The following is a 26,484-nucleotide window of genomic DNA, read 5'->3' as shown; positions in this document are numbered from 1 at the left end:
AATAAGCAAATTACAAAATAATTACAATTAAGAGATGTATATAAACACACATACAAAAGAAAGAAAAAAAGCATAAAAAAGCTACAACAGTCTACAGCAGTCTAAACTACAACAACAGTCAAGCTGATAAGGTAAAACGCTTCTCGCTAAAGTCAGTACAACCAAATAAGAGGTTTTTGTAGAAAACTACAAAGTCTGACCAACTTTTACTAAAAATGTTGTGGTATTTATGTTGTTAAATGATGCCGCTGTACTTATTCTTATTATTCTTCATGTAATTTCTTCTTTTGTTTTTCCTTTTGTAAATGGATAACTCATACAATGTAAAATTGCATTTTTGAGTGAAAAGGGGAACATTTTGTGGATTATTTCTATTCTTATTTATTTAATGTCACAAAAGTGTCTCTTCTGTGAGCTAAAACTTTCAATTTTATAATTTTTGTCTTTTCCTACATTCAGCTTTGTCAGACAAACTTTGTGTAGCCAAACTGTTCGAAGACTAAACCTCTGAATTTAGTCTTTTATATGAAATAAGTTGTTATCGGTTTATTTTTAATATTATTTCACTCTTAACTTAAGTTTGTCAGTAAAGTTAAACATCTGCGCTAAAACCTGGTGACTTCTAGCTTTGAGCTGCCTGACAAAACAAGTTCGGGGAACAGCTTACATCGTTTCTGATTGGTTTTCAGATTGTTGGACACGCCCTGTAACGCTTGCGTGGAAGCCCAGCTGACTTTTTGTTTATGTTTAAAAAGCAATCAGCAGCGTTACATTTTTATTCGGTAAAGTCATGATTAGCCTTGTTTGAGTCGATTTGAACGTCAGTTTACGTGGCTATGAAGGGTAGTTACTAAGATTTTCCAGAGGCAAGTCTTACCAGTGGCTGAAGTTACCGTAAGTTTTGACCAAATTGCGAGAATACGCCGGTTACACGAACGTGCTAGCAGATTTAGCCTAAGTAAGCTAAGCTAATGTTAACAGAAGCACAGTGCAGACAAATTATAAAAAACTTCCGGATTGTGAGCCGAGGTAATCACATATCTTATGATTGTTTTATTTAAAAACTATTACTTAATCACAGTGGGTTACATGGGTATTTTTTATTTTTGAAAGCAGGTACAAGACGAGTTATGTAAGAAAAAAGATATCCAGACAGTTTAAGGAAAACATGAATCCTTGACAACGTACAATGAAAGAATGTGTCGGTTTAGTTATGCTACTGCATGATTTGGGTCGATGTGTCCTGTAATAGAGAAGAGTCACTGCAAATCTGCACCCATTAAGCGGTACATATTGAATAAGTTATATACTATAACTTATATGATAACTTCGCTTATGGGAAGTTTGACAGTGATGGGATGAAAGATCTAATGACAGAATACATTTTGGAAGAATTGTTTCATCCTTCAAGCAGTGGGAGAGGACACTACAAGCTGTTGTGGTGGCATGCGGTGGGCTACATCTTTATAAGATTCGCCTCGTCTTTCCTTTATATTGTTACCCGTTTGTTTGTGATGGTTAATGTAGTAGATACAGTATTAATAAGTTACTCTTATGAAAAAAAACCCCAAACTGTTAATGACAAGCACTTTTCAAATTTTATGGTCATTGTGCCACTAAACCTCGTCCACATTGTCATGCATGACTTTTAAGATAACATTTGGTTGTTAGTGGCTATGCCATCCTCTGGTTGCCTAGGTAACCATCACATACCAGTCAACAGTACCTTTTACCCTCATTGCTGCTTGCCTCAGTGGGTAGTTTTAAAGCTGAGAAAAGTTTAACTTGTGATTTGCCCCCATTATTAAGTCACCATCATTTCTGTATACTTTATACAGCAGGGGTGGGTAATTAATTTTCCCAAAGGACCACATAAAAATTTGGCACTGTTGTGGTAGACTGCAGCAATAAGCCTATAAAGAGATAAAATCAGTGTTGAGCGGAACCGAGTTAATCTTATTGCTGTGGGCCTCCAAAACAGCCCCAGTTTGTCATGTGTCCCCTTTGGATAATTCATTGCCCACACCTATTTAGATGGCCACAAATAGTCTGCCCCAGGGCAGCTGTGGCTACAACTGTAGCTTGCCTCCACCAGTGTGTGAATGTGAGAGTGAATGAATAGTGGAAATGTAAAGTGCTTTGAGGGCCCCGAAAAGCGCTATATAAATGCAATCCATTATTATTATTATTTAAATAAAATTCGAATCACCTTTTCCTGTGTGGATGTCCCTTATGATATGACTTAACTGGTGATATCCAGTTAGCAAGTCAGAAACCTGCATGTTTTTTCTTTTAGCCATCAAAAGGTGACCACTATTTTTGTAAAAAAAACAAAAAAAAGAAGTCTGGTTTCAGAGAAATTGACTTGAAGACAGCAGAGCCTGACTGATATAGGATTTTTAAAGATCAATCCTGATATTAATGTTTGATGATTTAAAAAGCTTTCTTTCATTCAGACACACAAAATATAAACAGGTTTCCCTAATATCCCTTATGATTCCTTACTAAGATAATATAACAGTGCATTTTAAAAACAGTTTTGTTTACCATCACAACTAGCTGTGAATTATGCATCTGCATTCTGTCCGACTCTGCTTGGATCAGCTGGTTGTTGTCTTTGTGGTGTTCTACACATTGCACAATGTCAACACTCTTAACAGTTTAATTTCATAGTTGTTATAAATGCTGTTAGAAGAGCTAAGTTAGACTAATATTTAATATATTGGTCGGATTCTAGAATTTCACTGATTTATGACATCAATAAACATTTTTTGTTGAGTTTATTGTCTCAGTCACTAGTTTTACGTCATATTAAATACAGTATGTTTTTCATTTTCTACTATTTTTGTCCCATTTGAGTCAGAAGAGAAGATAAAGCAGAGTGAAACAACTTTTAGCCAATGACCTATCAAAACCAACGTTAGTTTCTCAGAGCAATATTGTGTGAAATTAGTCTCAAAAGGTTGACAAATGTATGTGATATGATTGACAAGCATGCATTAAGTCACAAATGTCTGTAAAGATTTGGTTGTAATTCTGAATACTCGCAAAAAATGGTCCAATCTACACACAAATGCAGGGCAGTGTGAACACAAAGAAAACTATTTTACAAATGTAAAACCTGAGTGATATTTACGCACACATATTTAAGTTTAGCTCCACAAATCTAATCATTTTCTCTTTCGGAAAGCTCCCTGTGTGTAAAATGCCTAAAGTTATTTGCTTTGTGATTTTTGCTCACAAAAATATGAATGCACATATTGCATGATACACATAGAACATCACTTTGCATGTGCATGTGGAATTCTGAGGCTCTTCATACTGCCAGCTTCCCACAGATCCACAAATATGAACTGCATTTAAGTGCTGCTGGAAAACTGGGACCTGTGGGTTCCCTGTGTTTAATAAATAAATAAATAAAATGGGTGTTTATTTCTAAATAAACAGAGGAGTTCATCACTTCTTTACTACAAATGATACATTTATCAATTAAATATGCCATGCAGTAGTATATGAGAGTTCATATATGGCTTAAATAAGCTGTAACACCTTAGTGAATAATCTTCCGATGGGAAATCATTCTGACAAAATGGTGATAGTTTAGAAACAGCAGACATACTCTTCAAACTGTATTGCTGATACAGCTGATTTGATAACAATGATCGACTGTTTATTACGCATTCAGGTAATGTTAATATTAATCTGCTGTTATCGAGGAATGATTGGATGAATATGAAAGTGTTATCTCACATCACTGGGATCATTTCTATATTCAAAATATACAACAGCTTAGCTAGCACATATTCACTTCAGAGGATGAGCCACAGGAATGTTCAACCAGGGTGCTCTCCCATCTTCAGCTGGGCTCTGACCCTTTTCCCAGCAGAAGATTGTCCACTAAGTGGCGATAGGTTAGTTAAGACATATGCCATACATGCTAACGTATGGCACATTTAACTGGTAAATTGGTAAAGTGGATGATGGGTAATCAACTGGTTTGCTTATTTAGAAATAAATATGTGTTTTATTTGAAAAAACAGGAATCCGCTGGAAGCCCAGATGTCCCAGTTTTCCAATAGCACTTGAATCCAGCTTTCATTTTTGGACGTGCAAGCTGGCATTGTGAAATGTGTCTCAAAACTCCACATGCACATGCAGCGTGACCTGTACACATCAGGTGTTTCTTGCACGTGTATTTAGCGATCTGTAAGCAAAGGAAATGAACATTGCAAATATTTTTAGTAAACAAAAACAATCAGTTTTGATAAGTTGAACTGTGAAAATGTGTGTATAAATGGTCACTGTTTATTCAGGGTTTGATACATGCGTTTGTACAATAGTTTTGTGCGTTCAAATTGCTCTGTATTTGTGTGTGCATGAGAACAGGGATTTGTGGGTACTCAAAGTTACACACAAATCTTTATGCTTGTGGATCATATCTTACATGGCTGCAACACTTTTGAGACTAAGGCTACGTTCACACTGCAGGCGAAAGCGCATCAAATCTGACTTTTTTGACCCTATGCGACCCATATCCCATCATGGTATGACAATGTGAACAGCACAAATCCGATATTTTCAAATCCGATCTGGGTCACTTTCGTATGTGGTACTAAATCCGATACATATCTGATGTTTTAGAAAGCGATTGCTGTTTGAACGGTCATGTCGCATTAAATCCGTCTTTTACATCACTGACACAAGACAGACGCCAATTATCAGCGCCGGAGAAGACATTGCGAACGCTTCCTGGCCATCCAGTGAAACTGTTGGGAAGACAACGTTGGAGAAATGTGAACATTTTATTTGTACTGTATAATCTGCAGATTCTGACAGTAATCTGCAACTATCCTTTGAAGCACCGCTCCTCTAAAACAGCAATAAGGATAATTATTAGGCCATTTGTAAAAAATAAAATAACTTTACAACTTAAAGCTAAATTGGGAAACGTAAAATCTGAAACACGTCTTTATATTAAGGGCCATCAGTTTGGTCTGGGTCTAAACAGAGCGCGTTGTGTATGACGTCTTCTTTTGCGCATGCGGGCCGCTTTGAGGGTTCACACTAGCGCGTTTGCTGTCACATTTTATTTGTAGTGTGAACAAGCAGACAAAAAAATCAGATTTGATCAAAAAATCGGAATTGAGCATTAAGACCTGCAGTGTGAACGTAGCCTAATTTCCCTCCATAGATCCACTGTCATGTCCGATTTGAAAATACCAAGATGATCAGGCTGATGCTTCACATCAGGACTTGACTAAGCAGTGGATGATGCCAGCATGCTTATGTCCATCTTTTAAATACAGTTTCTGGTGACTTGACAGCATCACAGGAAAGACAAACACATGCATGCTGCTGGGTGTTCTTAATTACTGTGTTCAATGACTAACGTGTGCATCTTTTTCAGGTTTTTGATCGAGTCTTCCTGTTCATCTGATAATGTTTTCTTTGAAGACTATGATGGCCTCGAAGGCTACCAAGCAGACTTCAACTGCAGCATCCAAGATAAAAAATAAGCTTCTCAGTGAGTCTGTTTGCTTTTTTTGGATCTCAGAAATTTGCTGAAAGAAGAGTTCATGTAAATGCCAAACGCAAATACTGTCGTGTTTCCGCACCAGATACCTCGTCCTTCTTCAAGGTCTCTTTGAAGACCAACAACAAAGCCTTAGCTCTGGCCTTGCAAGCTCAGAGGAGGAGAAGCAGCCAGCTGGAGATGGAGGTCATGTACCTGCAGAAACAAGTGGACGCTCTCTGCTTTGAATTAGCCACCAAGAAATACAAGCACAGAAAACTGGTGCGTTTGTCGTTTGCTTGTGTTCTTCTACAGCAGTAGACAGAAAGTTCTGAGTAGACAGTTACTGGTCATGATGCAAAGAATAGTGCAGCGATGCTCCGCTGGATTGATTGCATTGACCGCAGAGCGTCTTGTTTTCCTCTTGCAGCTCCTTGTCTTGAACAACTTCCGTAGTAATGCTTTGCAGCACCTGGACATGGTGGCAGACCTGTTCTCTGACAGCGTAAGGATTTCATTCAATACACATTTACAGTTTCTGTGGCATATTGACATATTTGTGACATTTTGGTGAGCGCTGCTGAAAAATTTACTTAAAACTGGCACAATGCAGGGTTTCCTACTGATGCACATAACTTCAGGACTGTTCAAGGCTGGCAAACTCTTAACTTCTACAACTCTACAACTTATCTTTAATCTTTACAACTTGTCAGCTGACAGATGAATTTTTTTAGAGCCTCACCAATACAGGATTTGAAAGACATGTAATGATACTGATATTTGATTATTTAAAAATCCATATTTGTTTTTTAATTTCAGGCACAGAAAACAAATTTCCCTAAACTGATCCTTTGTAGCTAATTATGAGCCCTTATGACGATAGTATGCACAAGTCGTGGATTACTTGTTTGAGTTCTGCCTGACCTCTGACGGACAAACTATTCTGTGTCACTACTGATAACTGGTTGAACGGTTATTATACATTTTAATTTATCAGCAGATAAATGAAAATGATTATCAACAGATTGCTAATATTGGCTGATATATCGGTCGGGCTCTAAAAGTTTCCCATAGCTACTTCAGATGTGTAGGAAGCTGCGCATGATGTGTGCTGGCTTGCAGTGATTGTAATGAAATATTGGCTGCACCTCTAATTTAGCATCACACACACTCTGTACTGTAGCACTGGCAGTCAAACATTCATCCTCTGAGGGGATAACGATGCACCAAGGAAAAGATTAGCAGCGACTTGGCAACTGGAGACCATAGACAGTCGGTGACATTCAGAAACAGCATGAAATAACTGCTGCTGGTGTGCAGTGTTTGGGTCCCAACTTGAACTTTTCTTAATTTCACAGTGAGACTGTGAGATTGATTTGTAATTGCATTGGAGGATTATCTAGACAACTAAGCCTGGAATGTCAACAAGTGACCAACTGTCAGCTATGAAATGATGCGGTACAAGTGAATCGCTTCCTGTGTGAACATTTCTTGGATCCTAGGAAAAGTTTAGACTGAAAGCCACTTAAGTTTGAACAAAAGTAGAAGAAAATGCATTGCAATATCAAACCATACTAACATTTGCTTCTCACAGGATTCTCAGAGCCTTTCAGGAGATCCCCGGATCTCGTCTGGTGACATCAGAAGGGAAAATCTTGCAGCTGGAAGGTCAGAAATGAACTGAGTTCACAGTGATCGCCTCTTTGCAATGAGAACCACTGATTTAGCTTAGGCATCTCTGAATGGCATTGACATTTCTTTTACACTTTTCAGACTTGCACTCCTTTTTTATTAAGGTCACTTCAGTGACGCCACCTAAGTGGGTCAGAATGTGTAGCCTGGTCATGTTTCCATAAAAGTCAATGACAGACTTAGTAACATTTATCACTTTTAAAAACAGCACATTATTGAATAGACACAGACAAGAATACAATGTTTTTATCTTACTGACAGCTTCAGTTGCTTTTCTTATTAAAACAAGTACACAGTGCTGTGAGAACGTATTTGCCCCTCCCTGTTTTTTGCATATTTGCAAAAAAAAAACAAAAAAAATCCAAACCATTTTTCAGGTCATCAAACAAATTTTAATGTTGGGCAAAGTAAATAAAAAATGCAGTTTCTAAATGATGATTTATTCAGGGAAACTATCCAAACCCACCCAGATTTATGTGAAAAAGTATCAGCCTCAACCCACCTGTTAAATCGAGATTAAGTGTTGGGAGAATGGCCTTAATGGCACAAGGGGAAAAACCAGGGTTTTCATTTACACACTTTAAGACCCATTTTAGTGTTATACACTACCTTATTTAAGGGTTTGTCTTTATTTTTACTACTTTTGTAGTAAAAAATAATATTGTAGATAAAAACTGAAGACAACAAATATATGAAGCAAGATATGTGGAATTATTTAGCAAAGAATCTTTAAAAAAATCTAAATATGTCTTATTTTTTAGATTCCTCAAAGTAGACACCCTTTGCTTTGTTGACAGCGCTGCAAACCCTCGGCCTTCTCTCAGTGCGCTTCATTATGTAGTCACCTGAAATGGTTTCACCTCACAGGTGTGCCTGTCAGAGTTTATTCTTAATGAGGTTGGGACCATCAGTTGTGTTGTGCAGAAGTTGTGTTGAACCTTGGATTAGAGCCCAGATAGACGCCACACAGAGTTCCAGTAGAAGACACATCTCTACATCAGCTGTTCAGAGGAGACTGTGTGAATCAGGACTTTATGGTCAAACAGCTGCTAAGAAACCACAACTAAGGAAAAGCAACAAGCAGAACAGATTTGTTTGGGCCAAGAAACACAAGGAATGGACATTAGACCAGTGGAAATCTGTGCTTTGGTCTGATGAGTCCAAATTTGAGATCTTTGGTTCCACCCGTGTCTTTGTGCAGAAAAGATGAATGGATGTTCTTTACATTCATGGTTCCCACTGTGAAGTATAGAGGAGGGTATGGGGGTGCTTTGCTGGTGACACTGTTGGGGATTTATTCAAAACTGAAGCCACACTGAAACAGCATGGCTACCACAGCACAGCATCCTGCAGCGTCATGCCATTGAGTTTGCGTTTAGTTGGACCATTGTTAATTTTTTTTTAAACAGGACTGTGACCCCAAACACACCTCCAGGCTGTGGCAAGGCAAAAGGGCCAACAAGTGCTCAGCGTCTCTGGGAACTCCTTCAAGAGTGTTGGAAAACCATTTTAGGTGACTACCTCATGAAGCTCATGGAGAGAATGCCAACAGTTTGCAAAGCAAAGGGTGGCTGGTACGAAGAATCTAAAATGTGTTTTTTTACTACATAATTCCGTATGTGTTTATTCATAGTTCTGATGTCTTCAATGAGAATCTACAATATAAATACTCATGAAAATAAAGAAAAAACATTAAATGAGAAGCTGTGTCCAAACTTTTAACTGGTAATATATGTATAAAATATCAGGAAAGATGTTCACCTTGGATTTTCCATTCATCAAGATCAAACGTGTGATCTATGTGCTACCTTAATTTTGCTTGAGGAATATGGAGTTTAACTTTTCAACTCCAAAAAGGAAACACAGCATTTGGTGATGTCTACCAGTTCTAGACTTTATGCGGTCATTAACTAAAAAGGATTTTCAACAAATTTGAGTATTGAAAGCAATCTTATAATTGGTAGCTTGTCAAATTACTTTTGAGCCTGTGCAAAGTGTGTCATTGCCCAAATACTTTAGGACTTGACTGTAAAATTCTGTTTTCAGTGACAGAAATGTTTGCGCACGCACACGGCCTAACAGTGGTCAATTTAGCATTTACTTAAAATACCTTAGCCTCGACATAGAGCGAGATCTTGCTCTATAACGACAAGTGGATTATCACACGTTCTGTTTATAGACTGTAGGTTAATATTTGTCAAGTTTGGGAGACATTCTTATAGTTACATATAGGGTCCCCAAACTCCAAAATATAGCTGCAAGACATCTCAATATATGTTACCTGATGCACTGTGAAAAGTTGCTCTACTACTTCCATTAACAGTGTGGAGAGAAGCTGTGAGAAACGATGATGATAATAATAATAACAGTGTCAGACTGCTGTCACTAAACCAGACTTATAAAAGCAATACCCAAGTGTGAAATTTTTTTTACCCCTCAGCTGCATCGCCCTGTTGTCATCGCCCTGTCAGGTGGACCCAAGCTTGTGAATGCAATGTAGGATTTCACAGTTGATTCCACAGATGCATCTCCTAAAAATCTCAGACAAGTTTGAGTCTACTAGGAGGCTGAGGGGTGGCACCTGCATTCACTAGTGAGTTGAAAGAAAGAAAAAAATTTATATATATTTTTAATATCTTGCCTTTTCGCCCCATTTTAGTCAGTTACCGCTGCAGACAGATGTTTCAAGGAATTTGTGGTGTACCAGCAAAAACACAACATCTGCCCTGCTTGAAAATGCCATCAACGAGGACGTCTCTACTTTTCCAAATACATGTGAAAAGTCGACTGATGTTTGCAACGGTAGGCGTGATTTAAGCATTGAAAGTTTTAGTGTTAACTGTAAAATGTTGATGATGTGAAATGCTGATGTACTCTGCTTTATGTGCAGATAACACAGAAGCTGAAAAAAGGCTGTCCACCCAGTGCGCACAGACTGCCCACATAGAAGCGTCTGGCATGGCCAATACTCCGAGGGAAGATGTGGAGAATCCCTCTCAGTCCCAGGCTGATATTCATTCCGTCGTCTCTGTTCAGAACAGTCAGACTTGTGAAAAATCCACACCATCCCTTTCTGGAGATCAGAATCTTCCCAGTGTCTCCACCATGGAAAGTGAAACACAGCTTGGCAAAAATCAAGAGAAAACTGTTTTGCTCAATGCAACCATGGAGATGACCTTAAGTGAAGCCACTGAGATAGTCACTGTGGAAACCAAAGCGAAAAAAAAAGTCAGCTCTGGCAGAAAGGACAAGGAGCAAAGCTGCGGCTCAAGTATAGAAGTGCAGAAGTCTGCATCTTTGTTACAAGCACATAAAAAGCCGTTGAAGGATCAAAGTACTGCCACTGTCACTCGCATTCCTAAACTGGGCAAGCATCAGAAAGTATCAAAGGATAAAGTCAAATCTTCTGACCGCACTAACATCACAAATGTAGACCAAATGGATGTGGAAGATTACTTCTCTGATCCTAAAATTAGGTTTTCAAGCACCAGCAGAAGTGTGGCTGAAGAAGCAAGTTCCAAAATAACATGCAGGAAGTCCAGAGCTAAAGGAAAGAGGGCCTCTTCAGTAACCAGGAAAACATTCACTGTGCCGTCTGATGAAAGTGAGAGCAGCCAATCCCACCAGGAGAAAGTCCAAAAACCTAAAGCAGGAGACGAAAGCTTACAGTCTCAAGTCTCGGAGGACGCTCTGCTTTGTGCACAACCAGAGTCAGAGCACGCGGCGCGTCTGTCCTTTAGCAAAACTAATACTGTTACTAATTCTAGGGGAGGTCACAAATCAAGATGCAGGGAGACATTTGTTATCTCAATAACCGGCGACAGTAACTCACCAGAGCATGATGTGGCGCCTCCTACAGGATCTAGCTCTCAGGCAGAAGAAGCAGTCATGAAGAAAAGCGTTGTTGGACATTTAGCATCAAGCAATCGTTCAAAGACTCGGCGCTCTGGGAAGCGATCCTGGGTGGCCACTCAGGACTTTGGGAACTGTCGAGAAGACTCGAGTAGCGGTGACAGTGGTGAAGCACTGCCACTGGACTGGCAGGCGGCTTTAGGGTCACAGTTTCAAAAACCTAAAAAATCCAGGAGAGACAAAACAGGGCAGCCCTGCAGGAACAAAGTGGTGCAGCGAGAAGAGGGTGATGACTTGTTAGATGACAAGACGAAGAAAAAAGACAACAAAGACTTAAGATCTGAGAGTGAAACATGTTATCCTCCTGACCCTAGAGACGCCTCCGCTCTCTGCCTTGATTCTGAAATCGCTAAAGATCAATTACATGATTTACAAATGCTCAACTCACATTCTGTCATCAGCGAAAAGCATGAAATCTTTGAACATTTGAATGATTCGCAGTCCAGGAGGGATTCGAGTCCCACATCATCTAGAAATGTATTCATGCTGAACACAGCCACGGAAACCAGATATCCCAGGAAGACTTTTGTTGTCTACAGACGGAAAACTAAGAACAGAAGTGGATGTAGTTCTGAAAACATCACCAGGATGTCGAATGCATCGGACACCTGCACTCACACGGTGGACACTAGCGACCAGTCAGTTCATCAGAATGTGGGCGACCTGCTGATGGATGAGCTGCCGCCGTGGCTGGACGTGGATAACAGCACAGCTCACATCGATGTGGACTCTCTACCCGCCACTCCAAGCAGGGAAACACCAGGCAGGCTTGCGACAATTGGAACGGCTGAAGCCTCTCCAGGTGTGGAACAGTCTTTATTTACAGCAGTGCAGTCTAATGCAAGCACAGCTCTGTCATCAGCTCTTATGTTACTGAGTTTGTACATTTTTAGTTTTCGTTTGTGACAGATGGGTGATATCTATTTATCTGAACAGAAAAGTATATACATAAGGACAGATTGTGAATTTTGCTATCATAATAGGGCTGTGCGATATGACCAAAATCTCATATCCTCATATCCATCTATCGTCCCAATAACGATATAAATCACAAAAATGTAACATTTTCTGTAAATTCTGTGAATCTCGGGCAGCTCGACTTGCGTGAAGTGTTTCCAGCTGCGCGTCATGTACCTGGAGTCGAGTGTTTTAACCGATGCATGAAACGATACATTTTTAGACATAAGTTGTAACGGCCGCCGTTTTCTTTGTGAGTATTTATTACACTGCGTGCTGCGGGGAAAAGCCTGTTCTAACGTTTGAGTCTAAGGTTTATTTTTTAGCACCTGGCTCTTTTTTGCTTCTCATCCGTCAATACTCTGCATACTCTTTCACGTGATCCAGTTTATTTTGAAACAGGATCTTGAGCTTTATTGTGAAAAGTTTATGTGGAAAATAAACAAGCGGACACGCGATGGTTTCACCATCGTTGTTGCTAACGACAACGCATAAAAACAATCGCTTGTCCGTCTGTAGTGTGGTTATATTAAATATAAGAGAAAGAGAGAACTTTAAGAAATTAATATAGCCACTACAGTGACCATCAAAACCATGAAAAAATATTGCCGTAAACAGTTTATTTTGCGACACCACGAAAGAAACGATAGCGTAAAATGAAACGATAGACGTTTTTATATCGTCATCCGATATATATCGTTATATCGAACAGCCCTAATGCAGTATGAGTAAATGTAGAGGGTAGCTGAGAAGCAAAGCACAGAGTAATATGAGTTTGTCCCTCAGCATTGCATTTCCCAGAGCTGAACCTTTGTGCAGATGAACAAAGCTAATATTTACATTAGTGCCCCACTTATTGCCCTGTTCCTGCGGGGACTGTGAGCTGATATACTTCACCATGACTAAAGAATTAGTTCCCTAACCCAAGAGCTGATGGCAGCACCCCAAAACACTGTAAATACTGCCCACAGTTACCAGTGATATTTGTTAAGCAGTTTGCTGTCTGTCCTCAGCACTGCATGGAGCATGCTATGATGCTGTGCTTAGCAGTACCTCAGGAAGAAGTGAGTAAAATGGAGATACTATGGTTGAATTTGTATCCTCTAAACGTATTGGTTACCTGCTGTCTATGTATGTTTTTGTATTTCACTGCAGTTCTATTCATGTGATTTTTTTGCAAACCCATCGGAAACCCTAGTTTGTGAAAGCGGTGACATAGGATTTTCAAGCTTATGGGGCTGCATTGCTCTTATTGTTTGTCCCCGCAGGAAGAGTCTTATCGACAGTAACCAACACTTTTACAACACCAGACTGTGAAAATGGAGAGAGAAGCAGGAGACGGAGACCTGGGAAGGGTGCCGTGAGTTACAAGGAGCCGCCTCTTAACAGGTGAGGATGTTTCTGTCTAAAATCGGTGGCCCCGCGAAAACCCAGAACAGCACAGTATTAACCTCATTTATGTTTTCTATCAGCAAAATAAGGCGTGGAGATAAATTCACTGACACCACATTCCTGAGTTCTCCTGTGTTTAAGGATGGCCGGAAGAAGAAGAAGAAGATGACGACGACGACTGTCAACTGATAATTTGGCTTTTTTCCATTTTACTGTTTTTAAAAATGATTTTATGCTGTTTTCTTATTAAAGTTGTTTGCTAAAATCATTTTTCTACAGATTCAACCAGAAAGTATTGTGTGTCTTTAAGTGCTTTACATTTCACATTAAAGTAGAAATTTGAAGTATTTGTTCTTGAGTCTTTTCTTCAAGCTGTGTTCTGCTGACACTCAACAAGACAAAGTGTCACTAAAAACTATTGTAGTCATTATTGTTAACTTCTGTAAAGAGAATTTCCCAAATCTGGTTTAAAATGTATATCTTATCTTTAATGCTAGCATAGCTCAGTTGATGGACTTTTAGGGATTTGGGTTTTTTGTTTATGCACATATATCACATGTATAGCATTTAGTAAAATTTGTGTAATTTTTAGTAATATCAAACTGGCATCAAAAAGGAAAAAATATATACCTCAGGGACATTGTCATATTGTTAAATATTCAAATAATTAGAACCTGTTACTGTAATCGACAGTCAAAGTCATAAAGTAATCTGATATTTAGAATAGAATAATAATAATCCTTTAATTGTCCCACAAGGGGAAATTTGGTATTTAGAATCACCATGTATCATTGTTGTATGTTGGCAATACAAACAACAGCAGTAAAAAACATTGTTTTGATAAATAGCTCTGTGTTATTGTTTTGACATTCAGAACAATCGAGCGACCTTGAAGGAGAGGTCGGGGATCAAATATGAAATAATAGTTTGAATCCTTTTACAGTACTTGTGTTGAGAATGTTTAACACAAGTACAAAGTTACAAGGCTTTGTTTATGACAACAGCTGAGTCATTAACTTGACAGATTTTAATGGGTTGTTAACAGGATCTACACTCCTATAAAGTTTTATTAGAATTCATTCACTTCTTGATCTATCATGTTTACAGACAGAATGATGACATGCACACATAACCTACTTGGCAGAGACAATAAGGTTTACCTCAGTCACTACATTGCTAAAATGCTGCTGTTTCCTTAACCTCCTAAGACCCGAACTCTTTCATGGCATGCATTTTTAATTTCTCTTTGCTATTTGGGCTGATTGGGACCTGATGAATGTAGAAACAAAGAATTACCAGATTTTTTTTTAAACCAGATTTTTGGTTCTGAGAAAAATGAGATCCACATATGAGGACATCCGTTTTAAATTTCGATAGAGCAGTGGCAGTATACTGTCCTCGTAAGTGGATATCAGGCCCTTGTAGAGCAAAATTTAGTATTTTGGTTTAGACAACCCAAAATGTGACGTCCACATATCTGGATGCCAGGTCCTACTTCAGTACTGGTTTGTAGTACTCTGACATTTTCCTGCTTATACATACATACATTTGTGTAAGTACTAATTTAGCTTTGTACCAAAGTTACAATATGCTATTATGTTGTTTTTCTCCCCTTGCTACATTTATGCACGTCACTGCTCTTTGTGTTTCTACGTACCCTGCTTCACTTGTTTCCTTGGGATGTCTGGTTTGGTAATGATCAGACTGACAGGTCTGTTGTAAATTATTCAGGCCATGCTGTTCATCTGAGAAGTCTGCTGGACGTTGATGTTAAAAGCTTGTGTCCCACCTAGAAAGGTTAAAGGATTCAGTGTCGCGTGACTGCAGTCGTCTATGTTTAGGATTTTGTATGATCGTGTCAGGTGAAGTACTGTAATCTCCTTTTGACCAGTTGAGTGAGTATCTTTCTTGAAAACACGTGCATGTGTTTAATGTGTTGCTGTTTGTTCTTTGTCTTTATCTAAAATGTGCTACACGGGGAAAAGGAATTCTAGTTTGGATTCAGAAATCATTGATTAGAGAGGAAGTGAGCCCAGTAAGGGTGTCAGGTTGTCTGTGAGATCATCAGTTAATCAATCCTGTATTTTAAGTGAACTGCCTGATGCAAGCTCATTGCCATCCTGATAGATTAAGACAGCGGTCTCCAACCCCCGGGCCACGGACTGGTACCAGTCCATGAGTCGTTTGGTACTGGGTCGCGAGAGTTGAGGCTGTGATATTTATGGTTTTCATGTTTTTTTTATCGTTAACTCGGTTTCCCTGGTTCTTTACCCGTGTAGTTGTGTGTATTATTCTGAAAGAAATGTTTCCATGGTGACTAGAGACCATTATGGGGCAGAGAGGAAATGCTCCTCCTGAAATGCGCCAACAACATTGAGAGTTGGCGCATCTCAGGAGGACGCTGATAATAAAGTGACACAGTGAACTCGCGTTTATCATTATATTTACAAAATACCATAGTTTTTGCTTGGTCGTAACATTTTTATTTGTTGTATTTGTCTGCGACACCTTTAAGGCCGATCTGTGGAAATATTGTCTGAGATTAAGCCTTTCCTTAGGGACCACTGGATTAAGAGATAAACTATCCAATCTCATCTGATAGAATTCACATCTACTTGCTTTGTTCCACTAAAGTATGTTTTGGTATTAATTTTAAAGGATTGAAATGGTTATTTGCCCCTCATCAGTTTTTGCATACTAATCGTTAATAACAAAATATTGCAAATGTATTAAAAATCAACAACTAAAATATCTAATTTATAAAGGTATTTAGACCTTTAGTTGAGAAATTTTTGGAAGCCACTTTGCGTTTTGGTCTTGTGTTGCCTGTTTGCATAGGTCATTCTGGGAACTTAACCAATGCAGAGACTGGTTGGGCACATTAGTGAACAGTCCTGCAGGAAGATGACAGTGCAAACTTGAGCCATGATGGCTTTGAGTGCCGGCAGAATGGTGACTGCCTATAGACCAAGACCTTAAGTTGTCTAGAGGATTTGCACGCCTGGTTGCGGACAGTATATCTTATTTCCCATGACAAAACTTCTTGAGCTCCTTCACATAGGATGGGTGGTGTCAGTAAACTGGCATCATAAGTCTCTCTAACGCAGGGGTCTCAAACTCCAGTCCTCAAGGGCTGGTGTTCTGAAACCTTTCCACGTGTCCCTGTTGCAACACACCTGAATACAATTAGTAGGTCATTAGCAAGAGTCTAGAACTTGACTGAACTGCCACCTCAGCATGCTCTATACTTCTATAGAGTCCTGGTAATGCCATAATAATTGTATTCAGCTGTGTTGCAACAGGAACACATGAAGTTTCAGGATACCGGCCCTCGAGGAGTGGAGTTTGAGACCCCTGCTCTAACGTGGTCTGTAGGTTTAAAGCACAGGTGTCAAAGGCCCAGTGTGCTGCAGGTTTTTGATGTGTCCTTGATCCAACACAACTGATTCAAATGGCTAAACTACCTCCTCAACATGTCATGAAGTTCTCCAGAAGCCTGGTAATGAACTAATCATTTGATTAAGGTGTGTTGAGCCAGGGTGCTCTCTAAAACCTGCAGGACACCAGCCCTCAAGGCCTGGAGTTACACACCCCTGGTTTAAAGCATTGGCATTATACTACCACTACCATGCTTCACTCTAAGGATGGTATCAGCACACTAGTGATGGGATTTCCGGCTCTTTTTAGAGAACCGGCTCTTTCGGCTCCGAACCGGCTCTTCAGGTTGTTTTGTTGCTTTAATTAATTTATTATTAACAAGAATATAAAATTAGGCACAAAAGGAATTACTAATGTAAAAAAAAGTGGTTTTATTTATATATGTTTATATATAAATATATACAGTGGCCCCTAGAGACAAAACACATACAAACTCCAAAACACATTTCTAGCGTTAACTGAACTTCAAAACAGAGCTACCTAGATCACTTAAATTACACGATTGAAAGCATATGTGTATTGTCTGTGTATTTATATACAAGCACTCATATATATTCAAATAATTAAAAAAAAGTTCATTTACCTGTTACTACACTGTTACAAAAAACATCTTAAAAAAACAGTAATATTCTGGCAGCTGGGGCGCCCAAATACTACCGTAAAATAACAGAAAATAACTTTCTCATGAAAATACAGTTATTTTCAGTAATGAAAATAGAGTTTGTTGCGCTAATTTTACATGGGATTTTGCCTTTTCCAAGTGCTTTCAGACATTAAATTAGGAACATTTTAACGTGATCAAACAATGAAATTACCTATAAACATGTCAATGAATGTGGCAATATGAATCATAATACGTAAATGTACAGAAATATACAGTTAACAGTTGGTTTAAATAATAATGGATTGCATGCCCTGGGACAGACTGACCGAGGCGAGGCTGCCATATCGCACCATCGGCCCCTCTGGCCATCACCAGTAGGTGAAGAGTCTTGACCATGGACACAATACCGAGAGTGTCCGAGCCGGGGCTTGAACCGGCAACCTTCTGATCACAAGGCGAACTGCCAACTCTTGAGCCACGATCGCCCTAAATATAGCCATAATAATACTTATGTGATGTAACACAAGCTTATAGGAATCATGTTATATACTTTACCATAGCATTACATTTGAATTCAACAGTTCAATCTTTCAAATAACGGACAGATATTTGTGAAATCATGATACATTTGTGAATGTATTTTAACAATCTAAATATGCATGTGTACAGACAGATACATTTGATAATCATGAAAATTATGTTTTATTACATTACAGTGATTTAACATTAATTTACATTTGAAATGTGAAATCACAGTCTATTTACGTGACTTTAATGATATTCTAGAAGAACAGAACAAAACTGTGAAATGCACAGCAAAATACTTTTATATTAGCATTTTTTCCTACAGTGCAGCCATACCCGCGACCTTGTGGTTGTTAGTTCACATTCATTGGCCGATGCTTAGCGTCATGTTATTATGTATCCCAACATCCAATGGCATGTCACATTGTTTTCATGGCCACACCCTCACCCCAGGTGCAGAGGCCTATTTCTGTTCAGGAATGTTGTGAATACTTTGAGATTTATATTAATTGCAATTCCTACCTCTACATTTATTTTTTAAAATATATAATTAGCACAGTGTGGCCGTGCAATGTTTTATATGTTTTTTTTTTGTTTTTATTCCTATTAATTATATTTTCACTTGTTACCTCTGAATTATTGAATCAGACCTAGATGACAGGAAATTTTCAGCACAATTATAATTCAAATACTCCTTTAATTATTGATTATTCTCATTAATTTTCGATCATTTTATATATTTTTCCATAGTATTACATTTGGATTTGACAGATCATTCTCTCACATAACAGACAAATATTTGTGAAATTATGATACATTTGTGAATGTATTTTTACATTCTAAATATGCATGTGTACAAACAAATATACTTAAAAAACAAGTAAATTGTGTTTTACTATATGTACAGTGATGTTATGTTATTTTTACCTTTGACATGTAAGATCACAGTCTACTTATGTAAATTTAATGTTATTCTAGAAAGACAGTACAATACTGTAAAATATACAGTAAGATACTTTGACATTACTATTTTTTGGAACAGTGTACCACACACCAAATCCGGTCATTGGTACTTGCTGGCTTGTGTAGCCACCAGGTAACAAAAGCTCAACACTGGGCCTAGCATCCTGGAACACTTCTGTTGTGTTTTGTACGTGCTTCTGAGTTTGTACGTGTTTTGAAGTTTGTATGTGCTTTGTCTCTAGGAGCCACCGTAAATATACTTTTATTTATTCACTCCACATAAAATGTAATAAATAAATCATATAATACAAAAACCAACAAGTCACAGTTCAACTTTTAACTATTTAAATTTTCAGCTTTTTCCTTTTAAACAAATTTAAAATGAAACATCACAAAACACTGCAAAACACAACACAATTAAATATAAATTAAAATATGAAAAAAAAAGAACATGCATATTCTCTGTCATATGGACCTGCATGAATAAACTTTCTGAATCCTTTATCATCTGCAATTGAAAATAGTTGTGGATGATTACTATACCTTTCTAATGTGACGTTGTTGTCCCTGGCTCTTTCTCTGTCTCTCCCTCTGGCTCTGTTCCTGTGCTACTGTGAGTGTAACTACCGCCCCTCCCCCCTCTGCCCAGCGCAAAGCACAAGGCTCGTGTGCGGAGTGAAGCGGAAAAAAAGTGCATAGGGAGAGGGTGAGAGAAGGAAAAAAAAAAAGACACGGCTCGCGATAAGGAGCAGGCTCGCGTTGTTCACGTCAAAGATCCGGTTCTAAGAGCCATTTCGTTTGCGACGACACATCACTACAGCACACACACTACCTCTAGTTTATTAGTGCAAAGAGTTTATATTTTTTGTAATCCTTTTCCATGTGCTCACAGAGGCCTTTCAGAGCTTTCTGACAAACACAAAAGCTTATATTCATGTCAAAAACCGCAGGTGAGAAAAAACGCAGTCAGGAGCAAATAATTTCATTTCATGGGTGCAGATATTCATTGGCACTCAATCAATTACATTCTTTGTGTATAAATTCAATAACCTGCAGGTGTAGAACTCAGCAGCCGCGCACATAGAGAAGCCATCATGCATGCAACATCGAATTCTATAACTTTCTTGCAAAGTTTTCTGTTTATCGAGGATTGGTTCCTGGTAAGTTGGTCCTTTCCCTGGTGTGCGCTCTTTCTGCTCAAACTGGCCAGATGCCCATCTCTATGAAGTCTCCCAGTGACTGGAGAATTCAATAAAAATGAACAGTAGGCACATCAAAGGGTCTGAATATGTTAACTGAAACATTAAAAGCATGGTTTCACATTCAGTTAGGTTACGTGTTGTTAGGAAAATTACACTTTTATCATTCAAAAATGAATAAAACAACAAATTGCACAAAACGCTGAGGTGACTAGTTAAGATGTAGAAGATGTACTGTGGACTGTACATGTGTTGATTTCTCTGCAGGAGTCCTAGATGAGAGGATTTCATTCAGAAAATGGAGGCAAACAAGCTCAAAAGAGATGTTGAGGCCCTTATGTGAGTGGATGCTAAAATGTTACAAAGCATACCGTGCAATCGGTAAGTAAACTGGCAACTGGTTCATTTTCTCCTGTTCCCAAACAGAGACAACTACATTGGACAGAAACTTAGGGAAGACGCCTTTGATCCGAAGGGCAAGGGAACTTTCACAGCGCTGGATGACTTGGTAAAAACTCAGCAGAAGCAACCAATGCTAAAATAATGTTTTAATGTATAACTAAGTAGAGCTGACAACTTCTGTGTTGTAGGCTCACTATGATCTTGCAATCAGTGTTGCCCTTTGGTGGCTGGAGAAGAAGGAAGGACGACATGTGCTCGACAGAGAGATCATGTACGTTTTCTGTTTTTTAAAGTTAAGCGTTCAATCATTGATACTCCTCAATTATGTTTATTATGCTCACAAAATTTAGTAAAAATTAAATAACAAGTAGAAAAATAAACAAAACTTTGGTAAAAGCAGCTGTAATAAGACATGATGCCGTACAGTGCATTTACAAAGGCAAATGAATAGAGTCAGTTGGTGGATTGGTTGCCTTTCATCACCTTCCTCCTGCACCACAGTGGAGCAACATGCAGTTTAGGAAGTGCCCAGTATCCTAATCGCTTAGAGCGGGAGGCTATGATCTTGTCATCCTTTGCTGGGATTATTATGGTAAGGATATTTACATGTAAATGCAACTTTTAATAAATCTAAAAGCTAAAGGTAAACTCTCGAAAAATCTTCCTCAGAGTACTTTGATGCACTTAATGCCTAAACTGCTTATTTTAACTGTTGTGTGTTTCTGTTTAGAGTAGCCTGCCAGTGGAGGAAATCTTGACTCTGTACAGGTGTAAACCAGCCACTTCATACCCCAACCAGAAGTCCAAGGTACAAAGGTGTCCTAGTTAGGAAAGTGGCTGCAACTGTTTTATTCTTTTTGAAACATAATTTTGCCTAAAAACATCCCATTCCTTTTTCTTTTTCTTAACCCAAGGGCTCAATTGTCTATCCCATCACTCTGTCCTATCATCCGTTTGCAATACTTGGATCCTACAAGGCCGTGTACCACTCCAAGAAACACAGTAAGTGTGTGTTATCTGGTTTAGCCTTTATGGTAGTGACGAGAGAATAAAGATACAAATTGTTTCTCAAATGGGAATCAAATAGATTTCTATACAATTAAACTGCTTTGTACAACCAAAGAGTTGCTGGCAACTTTAATACAGTCTATACTTGAAACAAGTCTCAAAACAGAGTGCGTCTGGTGCTTGGCAAGAATATTTAGATTTTATGAGTACATATAAAATATAATCAACTTAAAATAAGATTTTCTTTTCTTTTTTTACTCTTTCTGGAGACACAATCCTCAGCAGATAAATGAGTATAGCAAAACCTCTCTGACCTCTTAGTAGTGTACTCAGCAGTATTTATCTTGAGTTTCCTGGGAAACTTTAAGTAAAAAAAAAACAAAACAAAAGCAAGAACTTTTCCTTCTTTTGAGTTTTAATCTTCTTTGATCTGTGTTTTGTTTCTTTAAACAATATAGACAACATCATCAACAATGTACTATTCTGTCTACATGAACTTTTATGACTTCTGTTTTGTTTTTTCTTTGATTTTTTGCCTTCCCATTCATACATTCATACATTATTCTTTAAAAGTATCAGTTTGCAGAATGTTTGATTTTTGAGCCAAGTAGAAATATAAGGAATACAAAACAGAAGCACTCAAACATGTACTTCAGTTCAGTAGTGACTGAGTAAAGCTATTCTGCAGACTCAGGCTGACTGCAATTGACAGCAGTTATTTGCTGGGAGGCAGGTTGGCTCCTACCAGGTGACCAGTGAGCAAAAATGGTCTCAAACCAGTTGGTTGCTTCAAATGCCAAATGTGAAAGAAAATTCGTTCCAATCATCCTGGGAGGTTTTTCAATCTAGTGTGACTGAGCCATTAATATTCCGAAGGACTGTTTTTTGTTTTGTTTTTTGAAAACAAACAAAAAAACCCAAACAAACCCCAAAACGAAACTCTTGCAGATCAGAAGCTGAAAAGATGGCTGTCTGGGCAGACAAAGGCAAGTGCTCCACCGAAGCAAGTTTCATCTTCGTTTTCCACTTCATCTCAGTCCTTCATCAGTGTGAGTACCGTATCTGAGCAATCACCATATGTGTGGTAGGCAAAATAAGAACTAACGTCTCTAAATAGCAAGGAAAAATACTTCAGTAGTCAGTACAAATCATGTAAATGGCTGCTGTGTTTCCCTTCATATACCATATACAACATGCAGATATGTTTTAAACTTTTAACCACTTGCTAAACCCAGCTGCATTAACACCTGCATCTGTTTTATTAACACCTGCTGCTTACCAAGTAGTCTCCTTGTGGACAAGCAGCTTTATTTCAATGATGAAAGTAAAGTGAAGGTCGCATCTTCAGGAGACAGTAGCTTCAGCACATCAGACACACCTCGATATTTAATAATCTGACATCAAGCAGATTATTAAAGACTGCCTTTATTGTACATAGAGCCAAATTAAAATAATACTCTATGGTGCCATGGTATAACACAAGATGTTGACTAAAACACGAGACGGTAGCACGTAGAATAAATAAAATCACACCTTTTAGGTTTTTTTCTTATTTAACATCCGCACCGCCTGCTGAAACAACCTTTTGCTAAATCTGGACGTGTGAGTCTTGGCTGACCTGTAACACCACAATAGATGATGGCCAGGGTGAGTGAAGTCCTGGACAATTTTGGTATTTCTGCTGAGGTAGCGTGATATGGCACTCTCCTCCAGAAACGAGTAGTCAGTTCTTTTCTGTGCAGTTCTTATCGCTCATTGCTGCACTTTCTTTTGGAAGTTGCAGTGGTGTTGGCCGACCAGGAGAGGTCCTTGTATATGAAACCCCCAGGATGTCTGCACCCTTCCTACGTGTGCTCCATTTATACAGTGAGGGGCAGAACTGTGTCATATTTCCTCCACTAATAATGCAGTTGTCTTTGTGGTGATGAGTCTCTGGTTATTTACCAAGAATCGCTCAGATAGTCTTCATAGCTCTTCTCTGCATGCTGACTCATTTCTTGTGATAAGCTTAATGATGGTTGTGTCTAATTTAATTATGGTGTTATACGAGCAGACAGGTACGTAGTGATGGAGTAGTAGAGGTGGGGACCTAGTTTGACTGTCTGTGAACGGCTGGTGAGGAAGTCTTTGGTCCTGGTGCCGATGGCGATCGAGAGGCCAAGTCATGTAGCATGCTGATTAGCATGTCCACGGGATGTCCAGCTCTGTGTTCCAGGTGGTTTAGTGCTGTGTGGATGGTGATTGCCTCTTCGGTGGGTCTGTTAGCTTTGTGTGCAAACAGATGTGAGCTAAATGTGGAAGACCTTTGTTGTTGTAGTCTTCCCCAGACCTTTCTTGAGTTGTTACATGTCAGGTGGTCCTCAGTGCCACTGTTGTAGGCCCTCTTAGTCTCCTGTAAATACAGTTTGGGTAATGCGGTTCTTTTTTTCTTAGTATTCCCACATTTCCCTGACCTCATGGCATTTTCAGTCTAAGTTAAGGAAAAGTGATTAGGTATAAGAGATAGGAAGTAATTTTGAAATGTTCAACATCAGTCCAGAAATATTTCAGAGAAAAGACTAGGATTTGAAATGCCCAAAGCCAAGAAGGAAATATTTGAACAGTAATTTCTTGTTACAACGTCTGCATTGAAAATCCTCTGCTGCCACCCTGTGGATCTAAACAGACCTCCCATACGCTCTGCTTCACTTTTAGGACAGCAGTGATGTTCACCAGGAAAGGACTGAGCACTATGAAGGCTCGCAAGAGTCTCTGCACAACTGACGTCAACCTCCAGCAACTGCCAGATGTAGAGACATTGAGCTAGAGCAATAATACCAACATGAAATGGTAAAACTGCTCAGTTGAATGTTAAGGTACTCAACTAAAAATGTCACTTAAACTCAGAAATGCACTTGAAGTACTCAGAAATAAAAGAGACATAAACAGAGAAGTATTTTCTGTCAACTGGGCTTTCATTCATTATATGAATAAGTTGTTACTACATTCAATGTCATGCTTTAATGTGTTTCCTTCACTCCTCGCAAAGTGCCATACCAGACTGTGTTGGTGGAGTTTATGCGATTTTGGAGGTCTGATGATCTGAAGCACAACTCCATGCTTCTTGGTCAAACAGCCTTTGGTGACGCTGGAGATGTGTAATGACTCAAACTACTGATGGTCTCACTGGAGTCAGAGATTTTTAAAAATATATTATTTACCCAGGAAAAACTCCAAAAACTCTTGGAGTTAAAAATGGCTTGTCCTCACCAAGAAAGACACAGCTCATACACAAGGTCAGGGTTTACTGATTTTCATATTTGATATGACCTTGACCTAATTTTCATCAAAATTAAATTGGCTCAACCTGTCACTGGTATCTATCTGGACTGGACTTCTTTAAGTTGTTTGAAGACGTTTTTATTTCTCATCCAAGAGGTTTCTTCAGTTCTAAAACCAAAAGGTGGAGAGTCCCGGATATTTAAACCCTAGTAAAGACTGGTAAATGGACTGATCCTTATATAGCAATTTTCTACTCTATCTGAGCACTCAAAGTGCTTTACACAACTTGTCACACCAGTACTTTTTTCCCCCTAAGCGCTTATTATCTAACATTCATACATACCCCGATGGATGCATCAGAGAGCAACATGGGGTTAGTATCTTGCCCAAGGATATTTGGCATGTAGACTGGGATCAAACCGCAAACCTCCCAGTTAGTTAGTAGGTGACCTGCTCTACCACCTGAGCTACAGCCACCCTCAGGATTGATTCTGTGAAGGGTCGTTGACCCACTATTGATCATGTATGTCAGGGGTGTCAAACTCAAATACACAGTGGGCCAAAATTCAAAACTGGAACAAAGTCGCGGGCTAACATTAATATTTATTGAAAAAAAAAAAACTTCCTCCAGATATAAGAATGAATCTTTTCTTATGGACTCAAACAAGTTTTGCTGAAAAACTTAATATGGAACAAGCAAAGCTTAATACTAAACAATATATATATTAGCTGTATAATACCAGTAGGCCAGCTCTAATAGTAATTTGGTATGGCTTCGCGGGCCAAATGTAATTAGGCTGCGGGCCAAATTTGGCCTGTGGGCCAGAGTTTGACACCTATGATTTCATCAAAAGGTCCAGGGTGTGAAAAAAAGGTGTGGGTCATTACCAACAGAGGTTTCGGGAGACACCTGTGTGACACGTTGCCTCAACCTCTCATGTACCTATTGAAGTCACCTGATGAGTTGGGGTTGAGGCGCCTGGGTAGGGATCTCAAAACTGGATTGTAGGTGGCAGACAGTGTGTCATAGGCCACCGCCTCTGTTCAATGACGGTCATTCACAGTAGACATAGAGGCCTGTTTCAGTCCTTTTTCAAACCATCTTTCTTCTCTGTCCAAAATGTGAACGCCGGGAACCTTTAAAAGAGTGAACTCTATCCTTTAGGTGCAGATATACAGCTGAGTCTTGTCCCGTCGAGGTGGCATGCGTTTATGGAGTGGCTATTTGGTTTCTCCCATGTACAATCTCGGCACTCCTCATAGCATACAGCAACATAAGTTTATGCTTTTGACAAGATTCACTTATTACCTGTTAAACATTCCAGTTTTGTCTTTGATGAAAACAATGAAATCATTTTTGTTACCTCAGGTTATGTTATTAATTTAGATAATCAGTTTGTGGATAAATGATTATTATAGGTTTGTTACCTTGCAGTATAAACTACCCTGATGCGACTGTTGTTGCGGCTATATAAATACAATTGAATTGTTATAGAAATGTAAGAAAATCTCAAATGATTGACTTTTAGAATCAGTCCTAATCCATGTCCAGTAATATTTAGAAGCATTTGTTACCATTGTAAGAGAAAAACTGGATATTTGGTATCCTATCTCTTTAC

The 26,484-nt window shown here is 38.8% G+C and overlaps 2 protein-coding genes across 7 annotated transcripts; both read left to right on the top strand.

The window, feature by feature from the left end:
• The first annotated feature begins 709 nt into the window (after positions 1 to 709).
• On the top strand, positions 710 to 13,812 carry sgo2 (shugoshin 2). Of its 6 annotated transcripts, none has more exons than XM_006805802.2 (11): positions 710 to 894; positions 5,408 to 5,524; positions 5,619 to 5,794; positions 5,943 to 6,017; positions 7,107 to 7,180; positions 9,645 to 9,689; positions 9,864 to 10,006; positions 10,095 to 11,918; positions 13,087 to 13,137; positions 13,342 to 13,462; positions 13,546 to 13,812. In XM_006805802.2, the coding sequence occupies exons 2-11, from the start codon at positions 5,440 to 5,442 to the stop codon at positions 13,652 to 13,654; spliced, it is 2,703 nt and encodes a 900-aa protein (XP_006805865.2). In that variant the 5' UTR covers positions 710 to 894; positions 5,408 to 5,439; the 3' UTR covers positions 13,655 to 13,812. The 6 variants fall into 6 exon arrangements, with proteins under 6 accessions (XP_006805865.2, XP_006805868.2, XP_006805869.2 ...); XM_006805803.3 differs by lacking the exon at positions 710 to 894 and adding an exon at positions 929 to 1,029; XM_087829834.1 differs by lacking the exon at positions 710 to 894 and adding an exon at positions 5,203 to 5,312.
• A 6,427-nt stretch (positions 13,813 to 20,239) lies between these two features.
• Positions 20,240 to 24,527, top strand: c9h2orf80 (chromosome 9 C2orf80 homolog). Its single transcript, XM_087830182.1, has 8 exons — positions 20,240 to 20,533; positions 20,621 to 20,702; positions 20,785 to 20,867; positions 21,098 to 21,188; positions 21,327 to 21,404; positions 21,511 to 21,598; positions 22,553 to 22,653; positions 24,299 to 24,527. Exons 1-8 carry the CDS (start codon positions 20,493 to 20,495, stop codon positions 24,365 to 24,367), a joined length of 633 nt encoding a protein of 210 aa, XP_087686308.1. The 5' UTR covers positions 20,240 to 20,492; the 3' UTR covers positions 24,368 to 24,527.
• Positions 24,528 to 26,484: the final 1,957 nt, after the last annotated feature.

Source organism: Neolamprologus brichardi, chromosome 16, assembly GCF_056152115.1.
Source record: "Neolamprologus brichardi isolate AB-2024 chromosome 16, ASM5615211v1, whole genome shotgun sequence".
NCBI lineage: Eukaryota > Metazoa > Chordata > Actinopteri > Cichliformes > Cichlidae > Neolamprologus > Neolamprologus brichardi.
The sequence above is the reverse complement of the archived record's forward strand: the minus strand, read 5'-3'. Positions and strand labels throughout refer to the sequence as shown.

What these genes read in the sequence shown, in the direction of transcription:
- sgo2 (XM_006805802.2), top strand. Translation starts at nt 5,440, where the DNA reads ATGTTTTCTTTGAAGACTATGATGGCCTCGAAGGCTACCAAGCAGACT. An exon ending in AATACAAGCACAGAAAACTG is followed by an intron (nt 5,795 to 5,942) that starts GTGCGTTTGTCG and finishes TTCCTCTTGCAG; the next exon opens with CTCCTTGTCTTGAACAACTT. An exon ending in GTCGACTGATGTTTGCAACG is followed by an intron (nt 10,007 to 10,094) that starts GTAGGCGTGATT and finishes CTTTATGTGCAG; the next exon opens with ATAACACAGAAGCTGAAAAA.
- c9h2orf80 (XM_087830182.1), top strand. Translation starts at nt 20,493, where the DNA reads ATGGAGGCAAACAAGCTCAAAAGAGATGTTGAGGCCCTTAT. An exon ending in AGAGATGTTGAGGCCCTTAT is followed by an intron (nt 20,534 to 20,620) that starts GTGAGTGGATGC and finishes GTTCCCAAACAG; the next exon opens with AGACAACTACATTGGACAGA. An exon ending in GTACCACTCCAAGAAACACA is followed by an intron (nt 21,599 to 22,552) that starts GTAAGTGTGTGT and finishes AAACTCTTGCAG; the next exon opens with ATCAGAAGCTGAAAAGATGG.